This window comes from Falco rusticolus, chromosome 2 (assembly GCF_015220075.1).
Source record: "Falco rusticolus isolate bFalRus1 chromosome 2, bFalRus1.pri, whole genome shotgun sequence".
In the NCBI taxonomy this organism is placed as follows: Eukaryota; Metazoa; Chordata; class Aves; order Falconiformes; family Falconidae; genus Falco; species Falco rusticolus.
Genome location: NC_051188.1, coordinates 1,287,477 through 1,300,121, shown reverse-complemented (window position 1 = coordinate 1,300,121; position 12,645 = coordinate 1,287,477). Strand labels below are relative to the sequence as shown.

The 12,645-nt window shown below is 46.8% G+C and overlaps 1 protein-coding gene across 3 annotated transcripts in view; it reads right to left on the bottom strand.

The window, feature by feature from the left end:
- The window catches only part of FAM168A (family with sequence similarity 168 member A), a 218,358-nt gene that overhangs the window by 17,752 nt on the left and 187,961 nt on the right, over positions 1 to 12,645 (bottom strand). For all 3 annotated transcript variants that reach the window (XM_037376654.1, XM_037376652.1, XM_037376653.1), the window contains one exon: positions 7,535 to 7,615. In XM_037376654.1, the coding sequence (XP_037232551.1) occupies positions 7,535 to 7,615 (81 nt within the window). The remainder of the gene's footprint in view (positions 1 to 7,534; positions 7,616 to 12,645) is intronic.

Here is a 12,645-nt window from a genome sequence, read left to right as displayed (position 1 = left end):
AATAAAAAGGCATGCTTTAACGAAGGAAGTTAAAACAAAACAACCATCTCAGGAAGAAAGAATGCCTGGGAGGGACCATGCACCAGGCTTAATGAAGACATACATTTTTATTTTTTTTTTAAATTGGCGTACCCCATGTGTCTGCAGTAAAGTAATTTTAGGCATTCATTTTTACATGCTTGAAAGGAATTTTTATTTTTTTTTATAACACTGTCCTAAATAACTAAGCTTATTGCAAGCTTAAGGTTTTGCAATTCCAGTGTTTGCAGTGATTCTGTAGCCTGCCTCGTGCCTCTCCCTCTAACAAATATGGGAAAATGCAACAGGGAAATTACACAAGGCAGAAACTTGTGTTGTTTCCATCAATGGGGATGGAAAGAAATAAATTCCCTTGTTTGATGCAGGGCTCCTTAGGCTGAACTTCGCAAGCAGTGCAGTGGCTGGCTGTTACCTAGGCCTTGAGAAGGGTTGCTCTGAAACAAACCGGTGCAGAATTTGTCATCCTTTTGGTGCTTAAACATAAGCCAATATTCACCAGATACCCGACACTGAAAGAGGGAAGAATCAAAGACTGGTTCCGTCACCATTTTCCTTTCCTCACCACTGCTGGACCTGCATGGACCAAGGGGACTCTGGACTTCTCCAAGCTCCTCTCCCTGTCTCCTTCTACTTCCCTGACTGAGGCCATTACAGAGTTTGGGGCACTAAATCATTTAATTTTCCACGTGGATCCCAGGGTCTTGGGAATCCTGAGGTCAACAGAAGAGCATAAGCACTGCTGACTTCCACTGTGGTGCCAGGGCCTGCAGCGTGAGCATTTGGAGGACATCAAGGACAAAAGCGGATGGCACATAAGTAGCAGGTATTTGAAAAATAGACTTTGAAAATGAACAACCCTCGATACACTTCTCTTCGCTTGGGGTGGACCACACCGAGGGCGGGAGCAGCGGGCAGCCTTCATCTTCACTTGATGTTTGGTGTCTTGCTAAGAGTTTGGACGGAAGCCAAGCAAAACTCATGAGGCTTGGGGCAGCAGACACCTAACCACAGAGAGCTCGCCAGAGGAACACCTTCAGGGGGATCCAGAGAGGGGGATCGAGCCTGTACAGAACAGTTTCTGTCAAGACTGACAGCTTGCTCTCAGTTACAACCCACAAATTCAGCAGTCACAAGTAAAGGCTGCTCTGCCCACCCTTTCCGACCTCTATTCCAAGGAGTACGAAGGGGCACATTTGGCTACACAGGGAGACTCAGAATATCCAAGCAGGTGAAACTTCGGTTTGTGATTGCTTTTTTAGTGATCCTGAAGGATTTCTGCCAGCAGGTACCACCCACCTCCCAGCCCAGGAGGGTGGAAACAGAAGACCCTTGTTGGTGGACGGGATGCCTTTGGGAGCAGCAATTCTGTTGGGAATACACAGCATCTCTTTCTGCAGCAAGGCAGCTAAAGGCTCAACATGGAAAATTCCTTAAAAAATACATTTAGAATTAGCCTGCTGTTTCAGAATTGAGGATATTAAAAATAAAGCTGATCCCCTCTGATTCCCAGTATGTTTGATGGACAGCATGAACCCCAGCAGCATGTTCTTCTCAGCAGCGGGGTTATTTCCAGCCTCCTCTATGACAGTAGCTGATTCAATTTGAGGGAACGCTCTCCATACCGACACAGATGACCGGTTTTCACTCAGCCGCCAAACCACAGTATTGCTTTAACCCAATTCCATTTAACACAGTTGAGAGGATGCTGCCCGCTCTGTCGCATGTACCCACTGCTGGAATATTATATGGAGCTTATTTTGCATTAGTTATCTCTCCAAAATTCTTATTTTTTCCTCCTGAAAGTCTGTTTGCCATAGAGAAGTGGCCACTAACACGGGGTGTGATGCTGGGAGGTCCTGAGCAGCGCAGCCCACGGCTGCTTCCCAGAGTTGTTAAAGTGGCATCTCGCCCGTGAAAGAATCGGGATCTAAAAACCCACTAATTCAGTAAAAACTGGCAGGGAGGTGCAAGTAGCTTGAAAAAGCTTCTAAATTTCGGTCTGAGCCAGGATTGCCTCTGTAGCCTTTGCTCTGCCTCTAAACATAATTTTGATGGATGCCATCCTCACTCACAGAATCACACAGGCTTTTTTTTTTTTTTTTTTTTCTTCCCCTAACCGGCACTTGCGCATCCCCAGTTCCCGAGCCGCTGGCCTGAGCACAGCAGAGTCCAGGCAAGCATCTTTCCTCCCGGCTGCACACGAGCAATCTGAGGGCTCTGAACCATGCTTCCTACGAGATAAATCTCCAAACAGTGGGGAAAAAAACCCTGCCGCGGTATTAAATTGCATTGATTTCAAGCGCTGCGTGATTATTTATGGGGAGAAAGGTTTCTGCGCAAGAGGAGTTGGGTTGAGGAGCACCAATTCTGATCTTCATCATTTCCTCACTAATTCAGTGCTTAGTTATGTTGCGTTACGCACCAGAAGATTTTTGTTCTCAACACAAAATGACCTGTCAGCATTCTGGACATTAGATTTCTAATATGGAAACAATTAAAAGTATTTTCGGAGCATCATAAACAGAGAAATGAAATTTAAATGTCAAGACAGCTGCACAGGCTTTCTTGCTTGAGCATTACGCTGCGTAACAAAAAGATCTGGCGAGGAGGGACAAAAATGATCAGAGGATTTTTCTTTTTTAGAGAAAGCAAGTCAGTAAAGATTAGGACTGCACTTCAGAAGGCAGCGTCGGGGGAGTGAACAAAAGGCTGGCTGGCACAAAGAAGATTGACCAGGGCTTTCGTTTCCCCTTTCACATCATGCAAATCTAAAGCAACAGACAATTATTTGCATCAGTTTAAGAAAAAAAAATAAAAATCAGTAACTCAAGCTTTAATTAATCTGCAGAACTGCTTGCTGCAAAGTATTGTAGCGATAAAATATAGCAAGAATCAAAGCACGGGGGAGGTTAAGCATCTGTAATGAAAGAGAGGACACCCACAGCCAGAGCCACTAGGACAAAGGTAGGGGAAAATCAAAGTCTTCGTGGTTTTGTGCTTATAAAAGCCGCTGACTAACAAGGTTTGGGGCGGATTATTACATACTGAACAATTGCAAGGAAACTTCTGAAGGCCGAGGTGGCTGTTTTCAGGGAGCAGAGACCAGGGCGGGTGGACAGCCCGGCCCCTGCTGAGTGCGGGGGCTCCTCTCTGCTGGCTGCAGGAGCCACGGGGCTTGAGAAGGGGTAGCCAAGGGCTCGCTGCTGCCCACCTCTGCGAACCCCAACTGCCAGGGTTATCCCTGTGTGTCCTTGTTCCCTCCTGCACTTCCTGACTGTTTCTTTGCTGTCTGGGTTGGGACATCCAACTCCTTCTTGTCTTGTGCAAGCAATTTCTTTGTTTGAGAGATGGAGGCTTGTCCTCCAGCCCACTCCAGAACCTTTTACATTTTTACATGTCAGATGGGTCCCATTTCTCCATCTATTCTTACTATCCTAACCTACGCCAAGAAAGCAATCCCATAAAACATCATCCTTCTCTGAGGGTATCTTGACGATGTATCAGAGTTACTTGAGAGAGCATCTAAGCCCTGCCTTGGGTTCCTGTTCCTCATGAGCATGAAGGACATCCCAGGAAGGATGCACCTCAAGCTCTCCTGGTGGGACAGAAAGGCACCATGTCCCCAGTGATGGGCTAAACGTCTCTCTGGTCTCTCTTTCTCTCCACTGAATACAGTGGGACCTGAGCTGGAAGGTTTAGAGACCTGAGGTCTAAACACCTGAAGGGAACCGATTCTTTCCTACATGCAGCAATTGCTGAAGCTGTTTAAAATACCTGAAAATTTCCTAGTTGTTTTTTTTTTTCTTCTTCTTCTTCTTATTTTTAATCTGGAAAATTAAACTGAGCTGAAATGAAATCTTCCAAGGGGAATGTGTGGCTTTCATCAAGGTTTTGCAAACAAGAGTGTTCTGTTCAGATAGCAACGCAGCGTTTCTGAAGGTTTTTTCAATTTTCTTTTCAAGTAGGAACTCCAGCCTCCCAAGGATGGTGTCCAAGATGTACAAGAAGCAACAGAGACCCCAAAAAATTCCTTGTCCTGCAGTGATTTGGCGCTCACCCTAACTTGGGTGTCCCCTTGGCCATCTCCCTGCTCAGTGGCAGAGCTGCTGCCTGCAGGAGGCACAGGCAGTGGCGGGGGACAAAAGACTTTTTATCATGTCCAGGCCATTACGCAGGGATGCTTCAGGATTTACATCCCTGGCTGAGCAGGGAGGACGCTGTCAGACTCTGGCAGGACAAGCTACTAATAAATTTCTGGTGGTTGCTGGGGGTTTATTCCACTGTGGAGCTCTTTCCTCTTCCAATGTTATACCCTTCAGGAGAATTTAAAGGTGGCCAGCACACATCTAGGGGAACAAAACTCGTTTCCTATTACACCTTAAGATTTTTAGTGGGAAGAAATGCAGCTAAATACCCTACCAGAAGCACATAAACCCAAAAAACCCCACAACAGATCCCTTACGGAGTCATCTACAGTAAACAGCCTTATTTAATAACCTTGCAAAATAACAGTGAATTTAAACTGTGATATGCAGAAGACAGCACCAAAAGTTTTTGGCAACAAAAGCCTTATTGTTGCTTCATCAGCCTTGGAAAGCTCCTGAGCGTGGGGATCCACTGATTTTATGACAACCTGGAGACTGAAAACTTGGCAATTCAGTGGAGAAAGGGTTTTAGCAAGCCTGCTACAAAGTCCGGATTTGCGTTCATTACACAAGCATCTATTTCACTCCGATGACTACTGAACACTTAGCTGAAGAGATGACTTTATTCAGAAGTTTTAAAACCCCACAGCTTTATTGAAGCAAAGCATTCAGAATAAACATCTTGACCAATCAAAAAGCCATGAAGTTAAAAGAAAGGGAAAGATACTCTTTTTCATCTCCAATGTGTGCTTAGAAATGGGTGACCAAGAGATTTTTTTCAGGGCTTTTTCATAAACAACATGAGAAAAGCCACAGTCCTGACTTCAGAAATGCTTTTCCAAACACAGTTCAGATGCCGCCAATTCTCGCATTTGACCTATGTGACCATATCTCTTAAAGAAAAGGCTTGGACAACACACCATAGCCTAAAATCCCCACAGCTAATAAATAACATTCCAAGCACAGAATGGTTTGGGCTGGAAGGGACCTTCAAGACCAGCCAGTCCCACCCCCCGCCAGGGGCAGGGCCCCCTCCCCCCAGCCCAGGCTGCTCCCAGCCCCGTCCAGCCTGGCCTTGAGCCCTGCCAGGGATGGGGCACCCACAGCTGCTCTGGGCAACAAGATCTCAAGATTTCTAGTAAACACGAGATTTCCTTTTCTTGTAATAGTACCTTTCACTTAATCCACTCTGGGTAAGTTACTTTTTGAAACTGCTACATAGCCCTTGGGTTTCTACCACCCTTTGTCATGCCAAGAGGTTCCCATCCCCCAGGTAATTTGGCTGAAAGCCGAGAGCTGAACCACGGTCCTTCCAAAAGGCTGGTTTCAGTGAAGTACTTAAATGTAGGTTTAACTTCAGTTATTTCCTGAGTGGAGGCCTAAGAGAAGTCTTCAGCTCCAAAAAGAAAGAAGACTTCTATAAAGGTTTCCACGTTTGGGCTTGAAAGCATAAAAACCCAAGTGATTGATTTAGCAGACCAACTCCAATATTCCTCATTAAGCACAGAACCTGGTCAGTCAGTGCTGTGGTGAAGACAACTCCTTGTGGACAGGTGGGAATTACCCCTCCGGAGTAACTTCTCCGATTAACAACAGTGGAAAGTCCACTTCTTCTGGAATAAAAAATGTCCTTGTTGGAAGTTATTTGACAGCAGCTCCTGCTATTAATTTACATTCTGTCCTAACCTACATGAATCTTCTACCATTGGCAGCCCTTGGCTACAAGCAATTCTCCCATCTCCTCACCTCATGTAGACGAGGTGCTCAACCTCAAAGGGATGGACAGGGTACCACTGGGTTTGTATTCACACCACCCACATGCTTTGATGGCTTTCTCCTCTCCAGCTCTCTCTGGCCAGGCAGGAAGGTCCTGGATGAGTGTGTCCCCTCCTCCATCCAGACCCTTCTCTGCTGGATATGCGTTTGGCCAAAAGAGAACAGTGTAAATCAAGACAGAAGGGAGATGTGCAGAGACGGTGCTCAACAGCAGGGAAGGGAAGGAGTTCGGCAGTCTAGTCATGGGGTTTTACCTCAAAAAATATCATGGCTAATGGAGAAACTCAACCGAGAAATGGTTTTGTGGGTGGTAAGGGGAAGCCTCCTTCCAGTGAGAGGAGCAGAAGGAGCAAGGGAGACGCCTGGGAAGGTTAGAGGTGAACAGGACGGACATTGCTGGCTGAGCTGAAAGAGCAGTAAGGCTCTGGACGCCAAGAATGAATGGAGTAGGTGCTGGTTCTGTAAATACAGACAAGCAGCCTGTGCTAGATATGAGAAAGCAGGAGGCAAAGAGGGGCATGCCACAGTTAAAGCAGTGAACTGGGGAAATTACTTTTGTACCAGCTCTCCAGAAGGATGGAGGAGAAATTGCCACGGTTGGAGATGGCAGAGAGAGCAGGGGTCCAGGGTAGGGGCTGAGCTACGGCGGACGAACGCATTACCCATCAGCCTGGCTGGCAGGATGGTTCAGAGGAACTGCAAAGGAGGAGGCAGAAGAGCGTCTGACTGGTGTGAAAAATGAAGACCTCCATGAAAAACGAAAAGCTTGTACCTCCAAGGAAGTTTTCACAGAGACAGACAGGGAGTAGTGAAGAAGGGAATAAAGGACAGAGCCTGGCCAAGCTTTCACGGAAAGCTGGAAGAGGCAGATGACAAGTATGTCCCAATGGACACACTGCAGCAGAGGTAGAAAACAACTGGCCAACTGGGAAAGCCAAGGGAAAACAAGATTTTATGGAGAAGAGTGGATCTGGTGCTCTCAAGTTCATCAGGACACCAAGGCTAAGGCAGAGCAGTTCCTGAGTTTGGCCAGGAAGAGCTTGCTGCATCTTTGGAAGAGCCATTTTAGGGCGGTGTGAAGGGCAGGAGGTAGACAGAAGAAGACACTAGAACAGACCCAGAGTCTGTCAGAGCCACAGGAAAGTGGGGGGCAGTAAAGACATGGCATGGGAGATCCAGACACCACACAGGACACGGTTGCTGACATATCTGCATGTATGACATAGAAGAGAAGGACAAGCAGGGGGAAGGGGAAGGCGATCTCAGGGAACGAGCATGTGGTACTCAGAACATATTAAAAGCCATCAATGTGAAGGATTGTAAAATTCCTGGGATTAGTATTAAGATATAATTCGTGCTCAAAAGTACTTTGCAACACAGACAAACACTCCCAATGGAGGCGTGAAGTTAACGGCAGAGTTAGGAAGGGAAGAGCCTCACACAGACCCTTTCCCTGGGAAGTATTTGCTGACAAGCACAGGGAACTGCTGCGTTCTGTACATTGAGCAGCAGAAGGTAAATCCTCCTGAATGCTTCAACATACCCAACCTTGTATCTATACAGAGTTTTCTCACCTGGGGCGTAGCCGGGGCTGCTGGTTGGGTACATGTTTGGGTTGTAGGCTGGGGCAGCGGTGGGATAGCCCGTCGGGTAACCTGCAATGAGAAAAAAAAGAGAAATCACACTTTTGTCAAGAGGGAGAGAGAAAAGGACAGCATCCCTGGGAAGCAATGAACAGCCTGTGTGAGCAAAGAGGCCATTGGCCAGCTGCGAGGTAAAGCACAGATGTATTCTCAGCTGGCCCTCAGGGTGCAGGAGGGATTCTGAATGTGCTCTACAGACTCACACCTGACATCATCAATATCGCACCTTTATTCCTCTAGAAAATGTGGACGACCTAACCAGAATGCAGAACACAGGAATGTTCCGCGTACTCTGAAGAAAACTACCAACACACACACACTGAACGCAGAATTCGGCTACCAGAACCCACCACCACAGCTACGCTTGAAAGGTTTTCTTTGGCTACTTGCAGCTGTCATAGCTCCACCATCGTAGCACTTTGCAGCCTAACAGCAGAGCGCAGCGCCCAGCCCGAGTCCTCGGTGCTCAGCACTTCCATTAACCGGAGCTTCTGGCTAGAGGGAAGGTAGAGACGTTGCATGACAACATGCCAGCCCTTATATTCACTCATGGCTGCACAAGTGCCGTCCCTGGGAGGGACCCGATTACCTGCCAGGCCACCTGGAAGGAACACGCACAGCAGCTCGTACCCTTTGAAGCCACATGAGGTTTTAATGGGCACTTTAGAAAAGGTTGCAGAGCATCTTCAGTTTTCATCATCTTCACTCAGCTCGGTCATGGGGAGTTCAGGGGAAATCATCTCAGCAGTCAGTGACGTGGAGGCTTGGAAACCACCGTACACTGCAGACTGAAGTCCCTACGTGCACCCATACACAGTGCAGATGTCTTGCACCAAACTCTTCTCCATTAAAAGTTCTGGTCCTCCATGAAGACCACAGATGACAACCTCCGCACCTCGGTCTGCTCCGTTTTGCTTTTGTTTACTGCCCTACCTCCGTTTCCTGAAAGTCTTCCTGACTGAAAACAGTGAACACGCGAGTAACTCCGTCCCTTCTTACACACTCCTGCGCAAAGCCGTCCAACAGACGGAACGGGACGTGTCGATCTTCCTTTGCTGGCAGAGGGTTTGGCTTTGCTGTGCTTCACTGCCATGGCCACTGCCCCCGTTTATCTGTGCATCACGTTGGCCACTGTCCCAGAGCAGAGCCGGCCCAACAGCAGGCAGCAGCACCCTCGGAGAGTCTCTCCACGCCGAGCTCCACTGACACTGTCTGCTGGTTGCCAGCAAAGGCTGGAAAGAGGTAATTAGCAGTCGATTCACACCCCATCTTTTTTTTGGTTTTGGGTTGGTTTTTTTGTTTATTAAATAAATGCGAGCGTGGGTCTTTCCTCCCCCTTGCTGAGCAGCAAGACAAACACATCGCCATCCCTCCCCCCACGCCCCAAAGCTCACTGCTCTTCCACTACGTGCAGATTACTAAAACCTGGCACCCAGCACACAGCCGACTACTGCGGCAAAATTTTGAGATTCATTTGAATAAACCTAATTCAACAATCATGACCACTGTACTGGAATAAATGACTGTATGTTCTACCCTCTCATTTTCATCAGTGATATACTTGGCTTCCAAATCAGGTTAATTAAAAATTGCTGTAGTTAATGTTGGATAAGCAGCAGTTTAACAGATTTTTTTTGGTTGTTTTTTTTTTTTTTTTTTTTTTTTTTAGGCTACATAAAACTATGCTGTCATCATACTCAGGAATATATACAGCCTTTTAGCAATCAAGAAGCTCCTTGGAAAATTATTTGCAGATCCAGTGATTGCAAGCAGAACATTAATGATGAAGATCTTAAATCAGAAATATCCCTGCCTACCCTCTGCTTCATTAGAAGATAACCATTTATTTTCCAGTACATTTGTCTCTCCAGGGTCCTCCCATTGCCTGCTTGAGCTCGATGATCCTCCTTTGCCTCCTGGCCAATCTGGCTAGGAGTGTTAAACCAACTCCAGCTCACTGCTTGACCACACCAAGGGTATTATCCCTCTAATTCTCTCAACTGTGTTTCTTCGTGGGATTTGAACTCTTCAGCACACTGTTCGGTAAGCCAGTGGCTACGTGTGTGTGACATGAAGTCCCTTGGTCATCGGCTAGGGATGGGATCTAGATGATAGCCTCTTGGGGCCTCTTGGCTCTTCTGGTCCTGGCTGCTGGTTAATCCCCCTAATTAAGTCCTGAATCCCATGAGCTGCTGCAATAGTCCTTAATAATAGTCCTTAAGTAATAGCCCTTAAGTCAACAACCACGACACAGTCCTGTGTGGCTACATGCAGCAAAAGTTTCATCTGCGCCCTCCAAGATATCACCAGCACTCACACATTACCTAATTCAGCAAAATAACCCTTCTCTTATACTTGGACCAAAATTTTCCACATCAGGCTTATGTATTAAAAAACAAGCCTGAAATAAATCAGACCACTTTCAGACCACAGGAAAACCGTGGCTTTGCATAAGCTTTTCCATCTAGTGGGTTATTGAAAGCCTGGACGGTTACTTCAGGCAGATGGAGACAACCCCATATTTAGGTCTTCTTTCTCTTTTTTTTTTAGGGTTTAACTTCTGCTTGGTGGGATGGCATGTTGCTTACTGTGGTACCTTTTGTTGTTTCTGAAAGAAAGTTGTGGCCATATTCAGAATAATTTCATTTCAGATAAATACCATTTCCATCAAGGAAGCTTTAATAGCTTTGGATACGAAAAGATGCAGCCGGCCCTGCTCTACTCTATCTTCCACTCTGATCTCATAAACTTTGATAAGTGCTGACCTCCAGCAAGAAAACCTGTCCTTTCTATTTTAAGGGGAAACAGAGATGAGAAAGGTGCAGGAAAATTAATGTGGTTTGCTCCTTTTTTGGACATACTGAAAGATAAGTTGCAGAATCTGGGGCAATTTGTGCCAGGGGAAACGTGCTTGAAAATTCCCAGCACTCAAAACCCACTGGGTTTAAAAATACACGAGACATTTTTATACCTTATTGGTTTTTGAGCCGTTAGGATTTATGGGTTTTGGCTCTTTGTCATCCCCAAATGACAACAAACAAGCTTCCCGGAGAAAGCAAAAGCTGCAATCCCCATGATGGTCCCCCATGTCTCAGATCCCCTGGGGGTATAAAACAAAGCCTGGATCCAATGACCAGGGATGAGATCAGGAGAGGTGGCAGCACCAAAGCGTCTGGCATCCTGCTCCGATCTTCCCCCCGGATACCCTAAGAGACCTGTAAATCCCGCTCCTCCTGCTGGTCCTGCTCCCCTCCTGCCACATCTGCCTTGCCTCTTCACCTTGGATCAAAAATAACAGTAAGTGGGCCAAACCCACTGGCTTTGAGCGCTGCTAATTTTCCTGGGCTTCCTGCTGGAGCCATGAAAATGTCAGGGCCAGGAAGGAAATACCCTTTACACCCTACCTGTACAGATCCGCACAGGATGGGACCCTGTCTCTGCTGGGGCCTGGGGCCTTATCACAGCAATAATGCAGAAGGAAAGAAAATGAGATGAAAACATATTGAACAAAATTTATTAGATTCCTCACAGAAGAAATCAAAAGTTGTTTTCTTGCTTTATTTTAATTTAATACCATCTCCACGATCAATAGCAGTAGGAAAGCCAGTATTCATTTAACGTTCTCCCCAAGGAGAAGACACCACGCTCCAGCTCCGAGAGGCACTAACTGAGCTGCTTTAAAAATTACAGCGCAATAACTGGCTGTGCAAAGCGCGGGGGCTGCGTCAAGGAGGTATTTTAAAGCCGCCTTTAATGTTTCATGTATTTCTAAATGTTTCTATACCATTATTTCCAGCTCTGCTCACCCCTGTCCTCTTCGGTGCAATGCTGCTTGTGATTAACGGCTTTTAGGCTACGACTCCCAGCTACCCGCCCCCTCTTTTTAATATGCACACGTTTAGGAGGTGCACTAGTAAAGAAGTTCATGAAATAAATTTTAAAAAGAGCGGCACACAGAGCCTTCAAATACGTTAAACCACCAGCTTTGTTTAGCCCAGGCTCCTTCATGATTATACTCAGAACGCCCATAACAAAGCAGTTAGCTTATATTTCCAGCTATATATATTTTACTGCCTACGTGCGAGACAGATGCATGCATAACCGTATACACGAGCTCAGCGCAGACCCCTTCTGCACCCGACAAGAAATGGATGGGGCATTTAAGACAGCTCTTGCCATCCTGGCAGCCTTCTGGGAGCGCTCCCCTGGTCCCGAGGTCCCGAGCTCCTACGCGGCTGCTGTGCTTGTTCTCTGCACCAGTAGAGCAAAAAATGCTGAATTACTGGGGAGAAGTGGGAGGGCAGGAGAAAATACCTGTGAGGTGCCAGCAAGCGAAGGGCTGCCCTCGGAGAAAAAGGCAGCAGCAGGGTGGGGAGGGCTAAAGAATCAAAGGGGCACCGGCAGAGGGGACGGGCTCATTGGAGCACGTTCAAGGATTACATTTATTATTCCCCCTCCGTTGCTTTGGCATTTGAAATTCAGGGCACTCACACCCAGCCCCAGGTGCAAACCACCTCCAGGCTCCAGAAGACCACGCACGTGGGACAAAGTGATATTTTAAAAACCCATGGCAAATGCACCTCTGGTGAGTTTTAGAGGGGAAGTGCCACTTCAAACATCTCCCCCTCCCGTTCCTCCGCGTCCTCTAAAGGAGGACAGCATACACCGCCCAGCCTCGCTGTAAGCAACCAACCTGCATCCAGAGAGTCACAGAAGGGTTTGGTTGGAAGGGACCTTCAAGACCAGCAAGTCCCAGCCTGAAATATCTCACCAATAAAGAGCTCTGAAGCAATAAGCAATATTCTCGAACTCCAGTTTGTGCTCCACCTATTTGCACACTACTAAAGTGTAGATACAGCCACACTTTTGCCCACATTTTACAAGTCGCACAGGAGCAGCATGGTTCTAACTCAGAGGCATGTTCACAGACACAGCTGTGCCGTGGAGCATATGCAAACAAACACACTGACAACCCACAACATGTCCAGACTACATCGAAGGCTGAATTTTAAAACATTAACAATGTTCTAGTATGGCATATT